Raw genomic sequence first — 17,562 nt, forward strand, 5'->3', positions numbered from 1 at the left:
TCGACTGCAGAGCGAAAGAGAGAGAGAGAGGGAGGGAGAGGACGAACACTCGACTCTGTGCCATGAGAATTGACTCAAAGCAGCGAGTCACGCGGCTGCCAAACTCGCAGACGAAGTTCGTGCGAATGCAGATTAGGTCGGAGCAGCGTGTGTCGTTCGCAGGTGTGTGTGTGGGGGGGAGGCAAAGCCTGTGGCGCTCAACTGAATCGGCATCGATCAACATCGACTCGGCACCGACGCAGCGGCAGCAAGGCATTACAACAAAATTAAATACCGCCACCACCACCACCACCGGGGGTGGTATATTTGACCGCGCGCGCGCACGTTTTTTGTGTGTTTTTAAACAACTCTCCGGGCAACAAAATGAATAAATACACTTCGAAAGCCACCGCGAAATTGCGTCAATTAAATGTGCATTACATCGAAAGGAAAAACTGGGGGGGGGGGGGGGGGGAAGAAAAACGCCAGAGCCCCCCCCCCGCCCTGGAAGAATTAGCATTCTCCCCGAAGGAAAAGCCCTTTGAATCTTTGCAAACTCTCAAATGCGTTTTGCGCATTCGCCCCCAACGGTTTTTCATTCAGCGCTGCCAACTTTGGATGCGTGAGACGGCGTCTGGCACGCGGCGGCTACGATCCGCGTGCGTGGGCGCGCGCGTGGGCAAAAAGGGGGGGGGGGCTGGCACGGCGAGTGGTGGCGGGGCGGTGACGTCAGCGTTGGGGAGTTGGGGGGGGGGGTGGCTTTGTTTAACGAAGCCACGCAGACCCCTTGCGAGCGCGGTTAACGGTGAGAAACATCGCGAAGAGCCAAGCGGATTGAACAAAACTTAGGAGCGCTTCTTGGAAAATGAGGCAATTGGAAAGTGCGGGCGGAGGTGGGAGTAAGGGGGGTGGGGGTGGGGTGGGGGGTGGAATTTGCATCAATTTAAAAGCGGCACGAACCGCTTTTGTTGTTGTTGCCATTTAAACAAAAAATCACAAACTTATCAAACGCATTGTGTCTGACGCGAGGGAGTGTGGGTGGTGGTGTGGGCGGTGGGGGGGCATTCAGCAGCTTCCCTGAATCGCCACTGGCCCTGGCAAATAAGTCACCACTGCAAAAACACAACGGGGCCACATTGCTACATCTCGCGTGTTTGAACAGGGAGCCCTCCTCTCAAAGCAAACATCGCAAAGTCCTCCCATCGCAAAGCCACCGAGGCGAAACAACGATGGCGATGGGAGCTGCATCGACATCCGAGGCTGCCGCACGACTGCTACTGCCACTGCTGCTTCTGCTGCCACCGTCCCTCGACGGCTTGTCGATCGTGAGCAGCTGCCCCGGCGTGCACGGCAGCGACAACTACCGCAAATGCTTCTGCGACGAGGGCGGCAGCTTCGTGTGCGACCTCTTTGACTCGCACGCGTTGCCCAACCGGCTCGCTCGCCTCGCCGCTGACCGCTACAACGTGGAGCGCGGATCTCCCGCGCGCTTCTACGAACTCCGCGGGGTCATCGCCGCGCAAGAGGTCAGAATCTCATCGGAGGCGGGCTATTACGTTTGATACACCTGGAGGGAGTGGGGAGGGGCAAACCCGCGCGAGCTGTAAAGAGCATTTCTCACAGATGTCCAGGCGGTTAGTCGGTCAGTCAATCGGTCGCAAACAAAACGGGACAGAGTTTAGCCGCGAGGTGGCTGTGGATGACATTGAAAGGGGCACGCCGTGAGCGCCCAGGTTCGTGGCTCGAATCGCGGTTGCTACCGTGGGCGGTGTGGTCGATCAGCCACGGACACGTTGTCTGCTTCACGTCGAACGCCACAGACCGATCACCCCCCCCCCCGCACCCCCCAGACCCTGTCTCCCGTCCACCTCCGCTGAGGTCATTCGGAACGAGTCGCCGGCCACTGCGTCCCGCGTCCCATGGGCCACAGTTGGGCCACCGTGGCGACGAAAATTGGTGGTACCCGCAAGTGACTCGGCTGGCATAACAGTCACGTAGGTAAAAAATTAAATTAAAATTAATAAAAGTAATAATAGAAATAAAATAATAAAATAAAAAAATCACGACGTGTCGGAGGCAACACAAGTCTCCGTCATCAGGTGGGACCGTCACAGCTAGATTTGCTGTATCAAGTGTGGCAGGGATTCCAAGATGCAAGTTCTTAAATACAAGTTAAGGGAGAGGAGGGGGGGGGGGGCTTATCAGAATATGTTATTTTATTATTTTATTTCTATTATTCTTCTTCTTTAGTGCTGCCTAACGGCGTGTGCGACTTCACGATGATATTGGCCCCGGTCTAGCACGGCGTGTAGAGTTTGTGCTGCTGTTGTTAATTGTAGCCATGTTTTGATGTTACTGAGCCATGTCGTTGTTGGCCGTCCTGGTCGTTTTTTCCCTTCGATTTTTCCTTCCAGGATTTGCTTTAATAGCCGGTATTTGTGGTCGTTTCGGGCAATGTGGCCTAGGTAGTAACACTTCCTGCTAATGATGGTCTTCAGCAGTTGCCTGTCAGTGCCCATATCTTGCAGAACTTGTGTATTGGTGGTTTTGGCTGTCCATGGGATTTTCAGCATTCTTCGATACAGCCACATCTCGAAAGCTTCGAGCCTTTTTGTTGCTGTTGTTGTCAGTGTCCACGTCTCTACTCCGTACAGCAAAATTGACCAGATGTAGCATTTCAGTGTGCGCAGTTTCAGTGATGTACTCAAGTGGCGGTCTGCAAGGACTTTACCGAACAAACTAAGAGTATGAATCCTTGCAGTCACGAAAGCTTCAAATCTACAAATAACAGATATCGGCAATCATCGGCCTCTTCCTCCTCAACTCCGACTGGCAGGCCGATGCCCGCTGGGATGGCACGACCGCCTATTGCTGTTTTTCCCGGATTTTTCTTTTGCGTGGAGTCACTTTAAGATGTTTCTGGTTCGTGTTTTTGTTTGTTGCGGTTGCACCCGAGTCAAGAGCCGCATGGCTCACAGGGTTATACCTGATAAATTAAAAATGGAAAAAAAACTGACCGTGCGCGTACTGCAGACTCGTGCGTACGCGTTGTTTGTGCGTGTGTACGTGCGGGCACGCGCACCGTGCAACTGTATGGGCCTCTGATAGGGGTTTTCCCCTTTTTTCTGGCAACAAAACTGACACCTTTTGCAAGGAATCATGCTTACATTAGCCACAATACTTGCAGTCAAATGCAAAAAAACAACAATACTCTGATCATTTATGCATTGTCTTTGAAACTGATTGGTCCACACCAGAGACAGCGTCATCTGGTCGAACACCACATGAGACTAGGCTCTAAAGAAAGCTGTCTCTGGTGTGGACCAATCAGTTTCAAAGACAATGCATAAATTATCAGAGTATTGTTTTTTGTTTGCATTTGACTGCAAGTATTGTGGCTAATGTAAGCATGATTCCTTGCAAAAGGTGTCAGTTTTGTTGCCAGAAAAAAGGGGAAAACCCCTATCAGTATATTTTGGTACTGGCAAAGGAGGTCCCATGATGTGTGGGTCTCGTTTCGCCACCGTGCGTAGCCAACCGAGCCAATCGGCGGCGTCGTTTAAGTGTTGCGACTCGGAGCGATGGGGGGGGGGGCATTTATTCCGCGGTGTGAGCTTTTTCGAAACGTCACGCGACACGAATTGAAAACTCTGTGGGTTTACTCTCCAACACTAAGATCCCCCGTGTAGCCTTAACAGACTGTAGGGGCAAGTGCTGTTAGCGAGCACCGACCGCCTTTGTCTCCCTAGTGGCGATGTTTACACACCCGACCAGGTACTCATTTGAGGCTGAGTCGACCTAGGAGAGGCCCAGGACCGGTTCAGATAATCGTCACTGGTGTTTGCCGTGAGCGGGTATCGAACTCTGGTGGCAAGGTCCGTAGTGCAGCTCGCTAACCACTACACTACCGCTCCCCACTAACAACACAATACACACACACACCAGCGTTCTGTACTGATGACGAATTGACATGCTTTTATTTTTGTTATTTACGTTCCACAAACTTGGTAATTGGCCGTGTCGGGTGGTGGCGGGTTTTGACGACACATTTAACCCAACGCGTACATGGCCACCCACCTTCGCTTGCTCCCCCCTTCCCCCCAAACAGATCCTGTGCTCCGCGCGAGAAGCCAACGCCATGGACTGTTGCGAGAGGGCCTTCTTTGGTGGGCTCATTCCGTGGAAGGCGCAGGTACTGGGGTCGACTTGAAGGACGGGGCTAGGTAGGGAAGGCCGCGAGGAGGAGGACAAGGCCTGGCTGGAGGTGTTCGGGTTCCTGAGAGGGGAGTAACCGGGGAAGGGAGGGATCACAATTTTGACCAGAATGGGAAACGGGGATTACAATTCTACCAGAGAATGGGTAACGGGGATTACAATTCTACTAGAGAAGAGGTAACGGGCAAAGGGGATTACAATTCTACCAGAGAAGGAGTAACTGGGGAAGGGGATTACAATTCTGGCAGAGAGGGGGTAACGGACAAAGGGGATTTCAATTATACCAGAGAAGGGGTAACGGGGATTACAATTCTACCAGGGAAGGGTTAACGGCGAAAGGGGATTACAATTCAACGAGAGAAGATGTAATGGGGAAAGGGGATTACAATTCTACCAGGGAAGGAGTAACGGGAAAATAGGATTACAATTTTACCAGGGAAGGGGTAATGGGGAAAGAGGATTATAATTCTACCACAGAAGATGTAACGGGCAAAGGGGATTACAATTCTACCAGCGAAGGGGTAACGGGCAAAGGGGATTACAATTCTACCACAGAAGATGTAACGGGCAAAGGGGATTACAATTCTACCAGCGAAGGGGTAACGGGCAAAGGGGATTACAATTCTACCACAGAAGATGTAACGGGCAAAGGGGATTACAATTCTACCAGCGAAGGGGTAACGGGCAAAGGGGATTACAATTCTACCACAGAATATGTAACGGACAAAGGGGATTACAATTCTACCAGCGAAGGGGTAACGGGCAAAGGGGATTACAATTCTATCAGAGCTCTAAACATCGTTGGGGCCCCAAACACCAAAACATAACACGGAGCTATGAGAAGCTTTAAGTGATATATGTTTGGTGTTATAGATTACGTGATATTGATCACGTGCTATAGATATCGATTACGTGTTATAGATATCGATTACGTGTTATAGATATCGATTACGTGAGAAAGATGACGTGATATTGTGATGTACATTACGTGTTATAAATGTAGATTGTTGAGTGTTTTTTTTGTCGTCGTAAAGCGGTTTCCTCGCAATGAACGCTGGACGGAGTTGCCATGGCGACGTCACTTGGTGGCTAATGTCTGAGCCACCCATTCCCAATGTTGCGTCCCCAAAAAAAGATGAAATCAAAGTCAGCCGAGGCACGCGCCCGATCAATGTCGCTGCGACGGGTACAGCGTGAATCTGGTGGGGCCGACGCTCAACGCGGATCGAAGCGCGTCCGACTGAGCGACGGATCCACGCGGTTGGATTCGTGCATTTTATTTTTTTCTTCCATCGTTTTAAAATGTATGTTTATTATTTTATTATTTCCCTTCTACGTGACTTTACGGAAAGAACCAGGAATAGTACAAGTTGCTTAAATCCAGCCGCCTCTGTCCACCCAGGAGTATAAATAGGTACGCCACAGTAAATAGATCAGGATGTCTCATGTGGTGGGGTAAAGTGTGTTTACTCCAACATATTCCCTGACATTTGACCAGCATGGAAGAGTAGACCGGAAATCGTCGTCCTCAAATCGAGAGCGGTCGCAGAGCCGAGTGAGCGCGACGTGGCGCTCGTCTGTTTGAAACAAAAAAAAACTAAAACTAATAATCAACGATTTAAAGCTTTCGTGACTGCAGGGATTCATATTCTTGGTTCTTTCGGTAAAGTCACGTGGAAGGGAAATAATAAAATAATAAAAATAAAACATTATAAAATTCTCACGACGTTTCGGCCACAACACGAGCAGCCGTCCTCAGGTGAAGAACAGAGCTGTCGGAAAGACAGCGTTCTAATGAATTATATAATGTTTTATTTTTATTATTTTATTATTTCCCTTCTACGCGACTTTACCGAAAGATCCAAGAATATAAAAATCAACGGTTGGAATTCCACATTCCCGCGGCAGAGGTGGGTTCGTTGGACGCTGCACAATGCGGTACCTATTTTGTCGACCTTTGACAGATGATGGGCTGAGTGAAACTCCCTGCCCCCATCATCCCCACCCCGTGATTTTAACTCGCAACCTTCCGAAGGGAAGGCAGCGGCCGCTCTAATCGAGGGCCTTTGATGTTGAACTCGTGTCCGTTGCCTGGCAACCTCTCGCTAACCTTTCCCCCCGGTGACCTTTAGGTGAGTGCGTGTGTGTGTGCGTGACTTGCATGGGTGAGCGAGCGATAGAGTGCGTGCAGAGGTGCGTGTGCGGGGGAGCGGTGGCGCAGTGGTTAGCGCGCTGCGCTACGAAGCTGGCGAGCCGAGTTGGATTTCTGCTCGTGGCCAACACCGCTGACGATTATCTGAACCGGTCATGGGCCTCGCATAGGTCGACTCAGCCTGAAATGAGTACCTGGTGCGGTGTGTAAACATCGCCACTCGGGAGACAAAGACGACCGGGCGTGGTGCTGGCCACCCACCCCCTCGTGTGCCATGCCGGCCTTCATAGGTGCTCGCTAACAGCACTTGCCCCAACAGTCTGTTAAGGCTACACGGGGGATCTTTATCTCACGGTCAACACCAGTCACGACGAGTGGACTTGTCTCAGTTGAAACCCACGGGCGCTTCGAACCCATTGAGCCTCAGCGCCTTCAAAACGCACGGATGTGGCGATGTGACGCAATCCGCTCGTCGCGTTCAGCCGCAGACGCAGCAGCATATTTAACTCGGCCGTGATTGGTGACCGCGGCACCAGTGAAGCGTTCCAGTTGAAGATTTGAAAAAATAAAAAGAACAAAAATGATTGAGACGTTAAGCACCGAGGTGGGAACAGCGGCGCTCGCAATTGCGCTCCGACAACTTGGCAAAAACAAATAAAAACCCGAGTTCGATTCCTGGACACGGCTGGCATCGTGATTAGAGGCTTCTCTCTCTCGCCGCACGCGGGTTCCTGGGTATTGTACGGATTTCGCAGCTGTGCATGCGGCTCACCTATTTCCACGCAAAGTTCGCTCTCCTACCGCGGTGTGACTTCGCTCAGCTGCGGATGTGCGGTCGGACGCGGGACAACCAACACGCCGCTCGCCATCAAACTCAGCGGAGGCTTCTCTCGTAGTCGTAATAATAACAACAACAACAACGTGTTGTGTGAGTTTTATTGATGTTATCATATTCTCATTGCAGATGGACTCAAATGCGCCTTCCAATTATCACTTCACCTTTGAATTAACGGAATATCCGAGTAAGGTAAGCGGAACTCAGATGGTTTAAACGTATACGGGAAGTCCCCTATTTACGACGATCTTATTTACAACGATCCTATTTACGACGATCCTATTTACGACGATCCTATTTACGTTGCTTCCCTCAAACGTTGTGTTCCTAAAACGTCGCTTCACTACAATATTGTTTCACCATTACGTCATGTCACTATAACGTAGTTTCACTTTAATGCTTCTCTATGACGTCATGTCACTATAACGTCGTTTCACTTTAATGCTTCTCTATGACGTCATTTCAATATAACGTCGTTTCACTTTAATGCTTCTCTATGACGTCATTTTACTACGTCGTTTCACTATAACGTCATTTCACTATGACGTCATTTCACTATAACGTTGTTTTACTCTGATGTCATTTAACTATAACGTCGCCAATGAATTAGGTGGGCGTGGGTGCCATTTAACTGCTTGCACCAGGACCCATGCCAACCACGGCACGCCAGGAATCGAGCAAATTGGATCGCGGTCGAAATGTCGCGAGTTAAAATCCCGCTTTGCGAGGTTGACTCAGCTCATCATCCCTTCCTAAGGGGCTGGATAAAGTGACTACCACTCTGTGTGGAAGTTAACATGTGTTGTATGTATCATGAACTTCTTCCGCTACTCGGAGATGCGGTCTTATCCATAGGACAAGCGCGGTCGTCCTATGGAACGGACTCAAGTCACCTCCTGCCCCACCGTCCCTTAGGATATTCCCACCGCCGGATCTTGGCTGCAGATGAGAAATGGGCACCAATGCGTGGACGTGACTCATCGGAGCGCGGGGGGGGTGGAAATAAATCACTCGTGGCTGACCGAAACTAAACGTTTCGCTGGACGTTATTTCCACAACCGCTTTGTGCGAACTTCCTTCACACCGTACCTACCTGGCCAACCGTGCTAATCGGCGGTGCTGTCCGTCCCACCGCCACTCCCACGTTGCGAACGTCAGGCGAACGTCAAGCGAACACCACAGCGTCAAAACGTAGAAGACACGCCCCAACACCTAACTCGATTCCTCGACCGACTTTCGAGATCAGTGACGCATTCCCCCACCCCCCAAACCCCTTCTTCCTCTCTTGGCAGCTCGTGGGCAAGTGCAAGGCGCACATCAGCTTCCTGAGGTTGCCCGGCAAGGCCATGCGGGCCGACCACCTGGCCTGCGACTTCCCGCGGGGCGGCGACGCCGGGCCGCCCCCCGTCAAAGACGACGACGCCGCCGACATCGGCATCTCGCTGAGAGACGCCCTGGAGAAGCTGGGGACTCAACCGCCGGCCGTCATAGGCTCGGTGTTCCCTGGTAAGGAGAGGGAGGAAATGAACGCAGAGACTGGCTAGTTGGGGCGAGAGCTGTTAGCGAGGAGGCCGGCACTGTGGCACACGAGGGGTTAGAGCGCGGTGGGGCAGCACCACGCCCGGCTGCCTTTGTCTCCCCCTAGTTCTGATGTTTACGCACCGCAATAGCTACTCGTTATAGGATGAGTCGACCGAGGGGAGGCCCAGGATCGGTTCAGATAGTCGCCACTGGTGTTGGTCGGGAGTGGGAATCGAACTCGCGTCGCCGGCTTCGTGGCAAAATCACTCTAACCCGCTACACGACACACACACACATCCGCACGTACACACACACACACTGACAACGACAACAATAAAAAATCCTATAACACAACACGCCAATATATGACACTGCCGGCTCGCAAATTGATTTTTATTTTCACGAAAGCCCCCCGCGGTCCCAAAACATAGATGGGAAGGGGAGCGGTTAATTTCCCACACGGGCTTGGCCATAGGCACCATGGGGTGCCCATGCACCCCCCCCCCCCACTGCCAATTCCCCCACCCACCCAGCCACCACCCCTACCCCCGTTTTCAGGTCACCAGTTTGAACATCACTGCTGCCCCCCCCCCCCATCCACCGCTCTCCGACATCAGCGCCACCGGCTCCTCGCCCAGGAGAGATGATTTACAAGCCGCTCACGCGCGCACCGTTCCACGGCGGTGACGACGCGCCTTCGTGGTGGCGCGTCCGACGCTTGCCGTTGTGCTGTGCGTGGGGCGGGTTTGGGGTCGCCGCGGTGGCTTAGAGCTGTTGACTACCTCGCCTGGTATACCGTACAGGAGGTCGTGGGTTCGATCCCGACCCTGATACCTGTCGTATATTTGGAGTTTGTATTTCTCTCCCTCTCATCATCATCACGGTGGCTTGGAGCTGTTGACTACCTCGCCTGGTGTACAGAAGGTCGTGGGTTCGATTCCGACCCTGATGCCTGTTGTATATTTGGAGTTTATATTTATCTCTCTCTCATCATCATCACTGTGGCTAGGAGATGTTGACTACCTCGCCTGGTGTACAGAAGGTCGTGGGTTCGATTCCGACCCTGATGCCTGTCGTATATTTGGAGTTTGTATTTATCTCTCTCTCTCATCATCATCATCACGGTGGCTAGGAGATGTTGACTACCTCGCCTGGTGTACAGGTGGTCGTGGGTTCGAACCCGACCCTGATGCCTGTTGTTATATTTGGAGCTTGTATTTCTCTCTCATCATCATCACGGTGGCTAGGAGATGTTGACTACCTGGTATACAGGAGGTTGTGGGTTCGATCCCGACCATGATACCGGTTGTATATTTGGAGTTTGTATTTTTCTCCCTCATCATCATCACCACGGTGGCTATGAGATGTTGACTACCTCGCCTGGTGTACAGGAGGTTGTGGGTTCGATCCCGACCCTGACGCCTGCTGCTCTATATTTGGGAGTCTGCGGTGTTTCTCTTAACGTGGCGGCGTGGATTTTTCCCCCTCCACATTTAACATCGACGTCACGCGTTCAGAGTATTTAGCTGCTATGAATTTTCGAGTGATGAGTCACTTCGTTGAGCTATCGTTTGCGGCCAGGTCGCTTCTGAAAAAGAAGCTAATAACTCAGTGGGTCCTACCTGATAATTGTTTTTTTACCCTTCTATCTGGCAACAAAACTGACACCTTTTTTACAAGGAGTCATGTTTGCATGGACCACAATACCTGCAGTCATAATGCAAACAAAAAAACATAACTCTGTATGCACTGTCCTTGAAGTTGATTGGTCCACACCCGAGACAGCTTTCCTTAGAGCTTAGTCTCACATGGTGTTGGACCAGATGACGCCAAAAGGCGCACAACTCAAAGACAATGCACCATCAGAGTATGAGAGCTCGGGGTAAGCATTTACACCATGAGGTTCCAATGGGGTCCTACCTGGTCAAATAAACATAGTTTAGTTCATAGGCTTTTGCGGCCAAAGCCTCTGGTTAATACCGCAGTGTGTTGTGTTAGCCGTGAAGGGTAATCAGAATCTTAATTTTTACCGGAAGAATCCGATGAGCTATGAAGCTCTTTTTTCACAGACGTCCAGTGGTCACAGATGTCCAGTAGAGGTGCAGTACTGCAATAGCGCAGCCCGTGCCACTGCTGACAGAAGCCCCCCCCACGCCCCCCCCCCCCCGCCACCACCACCTACTGCTGTCTGGAACTCTGGTAAAAAAAAAACCCCTCTGTGTCCGTTCTAGATTTGAAGCTTTCATGACTGCAAGGATAAGTTTTTTCGGTAAAGTCACGGAGGAATTTTTTAATTATTATTTTTTATTATTATTAGTTTATTTTTTATTAATTTTAATTTCATTTTTTTACCTACGTGACTTTACCGAAAAAACTAAGATTATGAATCCTCTGTGTCCGCCTCGTGTGCCCCCAAAGACAGCTTTGGGAATGTCCTGAGCGTGCTGAAACCTTTCTGGAGGCTGGCGAAGATCGGAGGAAGCTTCGTGAACCTCGAGTGGGGAGACGTAACCAGCAAAGTGACGCTGACTCAAGTGCGCAGTGTCCAGCAAGTGGTGGTGAGCTCACCGCATCCAAGACTCGCCAACACAACAACAACAACAACAACCGCCATTCGCCACTAAGTGTCGGTGACGTCACCACGACGCTTGTGCCAGGCCATGTGCACCTTGAGGCCACGTGAAGTGTCGCCAACACACACACACACGTGTAAACACTGTCAAGTTGGAGATGGCCCGTATAGCCTCAACAGACGTTTGGTGGCAAATGCTGTTAGCGAGGTACCAACAAGACAAAGCTCCCCTATATAGACTCAACCGATATTTGGGGCAAGTGCTATTATCGAGCACCTACAACACAACGACGAAGATTCCCCATATCGCCTTAACAGTGCTGTTACCAAGTAGCATCGATGAAGGCCGGCACGGCACACGAGGGGGTGGGTGGCCAGCACCACGCCCGGCCGCCTTTGTCTCCACACCACACCAGGCGCTCATTTTAGATGACTTGCACACACAGACACAGACGTGCTAAAGCTGCCACATTTCTGGGAGGTTCCACCACGAGCCCCGCCCACTTCATCACTAGCCCCGCCCACTCCACCGCTAGCCCCGCCCACTCCAACCACGAGCCCGGCCCACTCCACCACTAGCCCCGCCCACTCAGCCACTAGCCCCGCCCACTCCACAACTAGCCCCGCCCACTCCACCACTAGCCCCGCCCACGCCACCACTAGCCCTGCCCACTCCACAGGTAGCCCGCACACTCCACCACTAACCCCGCCCACTCCACCACAAGCCCCGCCCACTCCAGCACTAGCCCCGCCCACTCCACCACTAGCCCCGCCCACCCCACCACTAGCCCCGCCCACTGCACCATTAGCCCCGCCGACACCCCACTAGCCACGCCCACCACACCAATAGCCCCGCCCACCCAACCACTAGCCTCGTCCACTTCACCCGCAGCCCCGCCCACTCCACAGCTAGCCCCGCCCATTCCACCACTAGCCCCGCCCACTCCACCACTAGCCCCGCCCACTCAGGGAGCGGCCTCATCCTCGGTCTTCACACATTGGCTCCGCCTACTGCTCATCGGCCTTGCCGACTCTGCCGACCCCACCCACCACGACGAGACAAAGACACGCATCGGACACGACACAACCCAAACACAACAATAGCCGTTCACCACTCAGTTGCGGTGACGTCATCACGGCGCTGGTGCCAAGCTTAGTGCACCTTGAGGTCACGCTGACAAGTCACGAAACAGACTCAGCTGCCAATGCTTCACTGACTTAAGATTACCGGCAGATGCACCACGCGTGCTCTCCACTGTGCCACCCACCGTGTCACCCACCATGCCATCCACCGTGTCACCCACCGTGCCACCCACCGTGCTACCCACCGTGCCACCCACCGTGCCACTCACCGTACCACCCACCGTGTCATCCACCGTGTCACCCACCGTGTCACCCACCGTGTCACCCACCATGCCACCCACCATGCCACCCACCGTGCCACCCACAGTGCCACCCACAGTGCCACCCACCATGCCACCCACCGTGTCACCCACCGTGCCACCCACCATGCCACCCACAGTGCCACCTACCATGCCACCCACAGTGCTACCCACCGTGCCACCCACCGTGTCACCCACCATGCCACCCACCATGCCACCCACCGTGCCACCCACAGTGCCACCCACCATGCCACCCACCGTGCTACCCACCGTGCCACCCACCGTGCCACTCACCGTATCACCCACCGTGTCATCCACCGTGTCACCCACCATGTCACCCACCGTGTCACCCACCGTGCCACCCACCGTGCTACCCACCGTGCCACCCACAGTGCCACCCACCATGCCACCCACCATGTCACCCACCGTGTCACCCACCATGCCACCCACCGTGCCACCCACCGTGCCACCCACCATGCCACCCACCGTGCCACCCACCGTGCCACCCACCGTGCCACCCACTGTGTGGTGTAGCGGAGCTATCGTGTCACTGCCATTCCGCTCGCTCTGTTTCTTCACAGCCCGAGAGTGACCCCGAGGGTGACCCCGAGGGTGACCCCAAGGGTGACCCCAAGGGTGACCCCAAGGGTGACCCCAAGGGGCTGCAGTTCCAATTCCTTGCCCTGATGCACGAGCTCCCATCACAGGTGAGGACCCCAGCCACGGCTACAGACAACGATCCCCCGTATAGCCTCACCAGACTGCTGGGGCAAGTGCTGTTCACGGAGCACCTATTATTTGTTTTACTTTGTATTCATTTATATTTATCAGGTAAGGCCCACTGAGCTACAGAGTCGCTTATCACGTGTGGGAATTTACAGTCGCAGGCAACTGATCTAATCGCGTGATGTTGATTCTCAATGTGGAGGGAAAAATCCACGCGAGCACGAGGAGAGAAACACGCAAACTCCAAATATACAGCAGCAGGCATCACGGTTGAAATCGAGACCACGACCTCCTGTATACCAGGCGAGGTAGTCAACTACTCGCACCTCTTCCAGGGTGTCCGTCCAACGTGGAAGAGTAGGCCAAAGTCACCCTCGGGGCTGGGCGTTTTCCCCCAGCAGTTGCTGTACCCGAGCTATTGCAGGGCTGCGCCTTTAACGGGGTACGGATATTCAGGGCGGAGCCGTTGCCACGTGTGCGGTCGACGTGGAGACGACTGAACGATCCGCGTGTGAATCACATTCGTGATTGTCTAGGTCGCTCCTGAACAAGAGCTATACTGCTCAGCGGGGTCTTTGCTGGTAAACGAATACAAAATGAAATGAAGAAAAATGTTGAATGAAACAAAATATGACAAATGGTTGAGATAGTGCGTCGCCGCTATCGACGGCGTCTCGGGAGGAGGGGCCGCTCTGTCTCTTTTACGTCACGAATGCCTCTTCGTCTTCGTCATTATCATCTTCCTCTTCGTCGTCATCTTCGTCGTCATCATCATCTTCGTCCTCATCTTCGTCATCATCTTCCTCTTCGTCATCATCTTCGTCATCATCATCTTCGTCATCATCATCATCATCATCATCATCTTCGTCATCATCATCTTCGTCTTCGTCGTCATCATCTTCGTCATCATCATCTTCGTCATCATCATCATCATCATCTTCGTCATCATCATCTTCGTCTTCGTCGTCATCTTCGTCATCATCATCTTCGTCTTCATCATCATCTTCGTCATCATCATCTTCGTCTTCGTTGTCATCATCTTCGTCATCATCATCATCATCATCTTCGTCAACATCATCTTCGTCTTCGTCGTCATCTTCGTCAACATCATCTTCGTCTTCGTCGTCATCATCATCTTCGTCTTCGTCTTAATCTTCTTCATCATCATCTTCGTCTTCGTCATCGTCTTCGTCTTCGTCGTCATCCCTCTGCTGACGACGTGAGCGACGCTCTCAGATCGAGCAAAGGGCTGGACTGGAAGCCGTCCAACCGAGTTCGGCGCTCATTACGTGTCGTAATTGAAGGATTAAACAATGAAGATGAAGATGTGGGCTTTTTTATTTATTTATCGCGAAACGTTTTATCGCCTTCCCCCGTTTTGTCCTCGGATGAAGAGGAGAGCAAATGGCAATGCGTTTAGATGTTTAAATAAAAAAATATCTCTCTTCAAATAAGATTAACAATAATCAGCAAAAAAAAACTAATTGGGGATGAATTCAAAGCGACGACACTTTTAGAGACCGACTCAGTCAACGGGTTACCGATGACGACGATGATGACGGTAATGACGATGACGACGACGATGACGACGGTGATGATGATTATGACGATGATGACGACGATGATGACGACGACGACGACGATGATTATGACGATGATGGTGATGTTTATGACGATGATGACGACGATGATGACGACGACGATGATGATGATTATGACGATGGTGGTGATGATTATGACGATGATGACGACGATGATGACGACGACGACGATGATGATGATTATGACGATGATGGTGATGTTGTAGGAAATCATCCCGTGCTCCATGCTGATTGGCTGGCGCGAAGGCCAGAAGGTTTCCGTGCGGTTCAACTGCTCCGAGCCCGCGTGCCTCGCTCCGGCTCCGGAGGACGGATCCGGATCGGGGCAGGGCTAGAGCCTGGAGGCTGGAGGCCATCGCGAGACCTGCGGAGGAGCTCGCTCGCTCACCCCCCTCACTCCCTCACTCGCTCGCTCACTCACTCGCTCGCTCCCTCACCACTCACTCACTCGCTTCTTCACTCGTTCGCTCACTCACCCCCTCACCACTCACTCGCTCGCTCACTCACTCACTCCCTCACTCACTCACCCCCTCACCCCCTCTCCACTCACTCGCTCACTCACCCACTCACTCACTCACTTGCTCACTCACTCGCTCACTCCCTCACTCGCTCACCACTCCCTCACTCGCTCCCTCACTCGTTCGCTCACTCACCCCCTCACCACTCACTCGCTCACCCCTCACTCGCTCGCTCACCCCTCACCACTCACTCGCTCACCCCTCACTCGCTCACCACTCACTTGCTCGCTCCCTCACTCACTCGCTCCCTCACTCACCACTCACCCCCTCACCACTTGCTCGATCACTCACCCCCTCACCACTCACTCGCCCACTCACCCCCTCACCACTCACTCGCCCACTCACCCCCTCACCACTCACTCGCTCACTCACCCCCTCACCACTCACTCACTCACTTGCTCGCTCACCCCCTCACCACTCACTCGCCCACTCACCCCCTCACCACTCACTCGCCCACTCACCCCCTCACCACTCACTCGCTCACTCACCCCCTCACCACTCACTCGCTCACTCGCTCGCTCACCCCTCACTACTCACTCGCTCACTCCCTCACTCGCTCGCTCGCTCACTCACCCCCTCACCACTCACTCGCTCACTCACCCCCTCACCACTCACTCACTCACTTGCTCGCTCACCCCCTCACCACTCACTCGCTCACTCGCTCGCTCACCCCTCACTACTCACTCGCTCACTCCCTCACTCGCTCGCTCGCTCACTCACCCCCTCACCACTCACTCGCTCGCTCACCCCCTCACTCACCCCCTCACCCACTCACCCGCTCACTCACCCACTCACCCACCCACTCACCCACCCACTCACCCACCCACAGACTCAACCACCCACACACTCACCCACTCACTCACCCACTCACTCATCCACTCACCCACTCACCCGCTCACTCACCCACTCACTCACCCACCCACTCACCCACCCACAGACTCAACCACCCACACACTCACCCACTCACTCACCCGCTCACTCACCCACTCACTCACCCACTCACCCACCCACTCACCCACCCACTCACCCACCCACAGATTCAACCACCCACACACTCACCCATTCACCCACCCACTCACACACGCTAGAAGGTGGTGGTCAAGGCGAGTGGTCGGGGTGCCATGCCAGGCCGCTCGTTGTTTCATGACGGTCCCTGTCCCTCTAAACCCCCAAGGTGTTTTCCCCCTTCTCTCCTTCATTTCTGTGAGCATTAAAAGTTGAAAGATTAAATATTAAATGGCCCACATTAAAGATGAAATGTCACGCAGAGTCCGTTCCGCGGTTTCCGCAGCGCAGAGTGGCGGCCGAGGAACGCAACGCGCGCAACGCGCCCCCTGAGGGCATCCAGTGGGGAGACGGAGCGATGACGGAATGCGACGCTCGGTGGATTGTCCCATGGCGGGATCGTGATGAGAGGTGGTGGTGGCGAGGGCCTTGGGGAGGAGGAGGCGGAGGCGGTCTTCATACGGTCGTGGATTGCCCACGGCAGATGGTGATAACGCTGCTGCTGGTGCTGGTGATGATGAATGTTTCTCACGCCAGTTAAATGATTTCAGGGCCAAATCGGGTGGTGGTGTCAAACGAGGTGATTTCACTGCGGTGCGCACGGTGGCTACGAGATGTTGACTACCTCGCCTGGTATGCAGGAGTTTGTGGGTTCGATCCCGATCCTGACGCCTGCTGCTGTATATTTGGAGTTTGCGTGTCTCTGTCTTTCCCTCATCATCACCATCATCACGGTGGCGAGGAGATGTTAACTACCTGGCCTGGTATACAGGAGGTCGTGGATTTGATCCCGACCCTGGCGCCTGCTGCTGTATATTTGGAATTTGCATGCATCTCTCTCTCCCTCATCATCATCATCACGGTGGCTAAGAGATGTTAACTACCTCGCCTGGTATGCAGGAGTTTGTGGGTTCGATCCCGATCCTGACGCCTGCTGCTCTATATTTGGAGTTTGAATGTCTCTCTCCCTCATCATTATCATCATCACGGTGGCTAGGAGATGTTAACTACCTCGCCTGGTATACAGGAGGTCGTGGGTTCGATCCCGACCCCGAC

The 17,562-nt window shown here is 53.2% G+C and overlaps 1 protein-coding gene across 1 annotated transcript; it reads left to right on the forward strand.

Moving 5' to 3' along the window:
* Positions 1-1,106: 1,106 nt before the first annotated feature.
* Positions 1,107-16,764, forward strand: LOC144734472 (latexin-like). The gene is made up of 7 exons (XM_078616672.1): positions 1,107-1,505; positions 4,088-4,171; positions 7,311-7,373; positions 8,474-8,687; positions 11,121-11,260; positions 13,238-13,363; positions 15,190-16,764. Exons 1-7 carry the CDS (start codon positions 1,209-1,211, stop codon positions 15,316-15,318), a joined length of 1,053 nt encoding a protein of 350 aa, XP_078472798.1. The 5' UTR covers positions 1,107-1,208; the 3' UTR covers positions 15,319-16,764.
* The last annotated feature ends 798 nt before the right edge of the window (positions 16,765-17,562 follow it).

Source organism: Lampetra planeri, chromosome 51 (assembly GCF_965212315.1).
Source record: "Lampetra planeri chromosome 51, kcLamPlan1.2.h2, whole genome shotgun sequence".
In the NCBI taxonomy this organism is placed as follows: domain Eukaryota; kingdom Metazoa; phylum Chordata; class Hyperoartia; order Petromyzontiformes; family Petromyzontidae; genus Lampetra; species Lampetra planeri.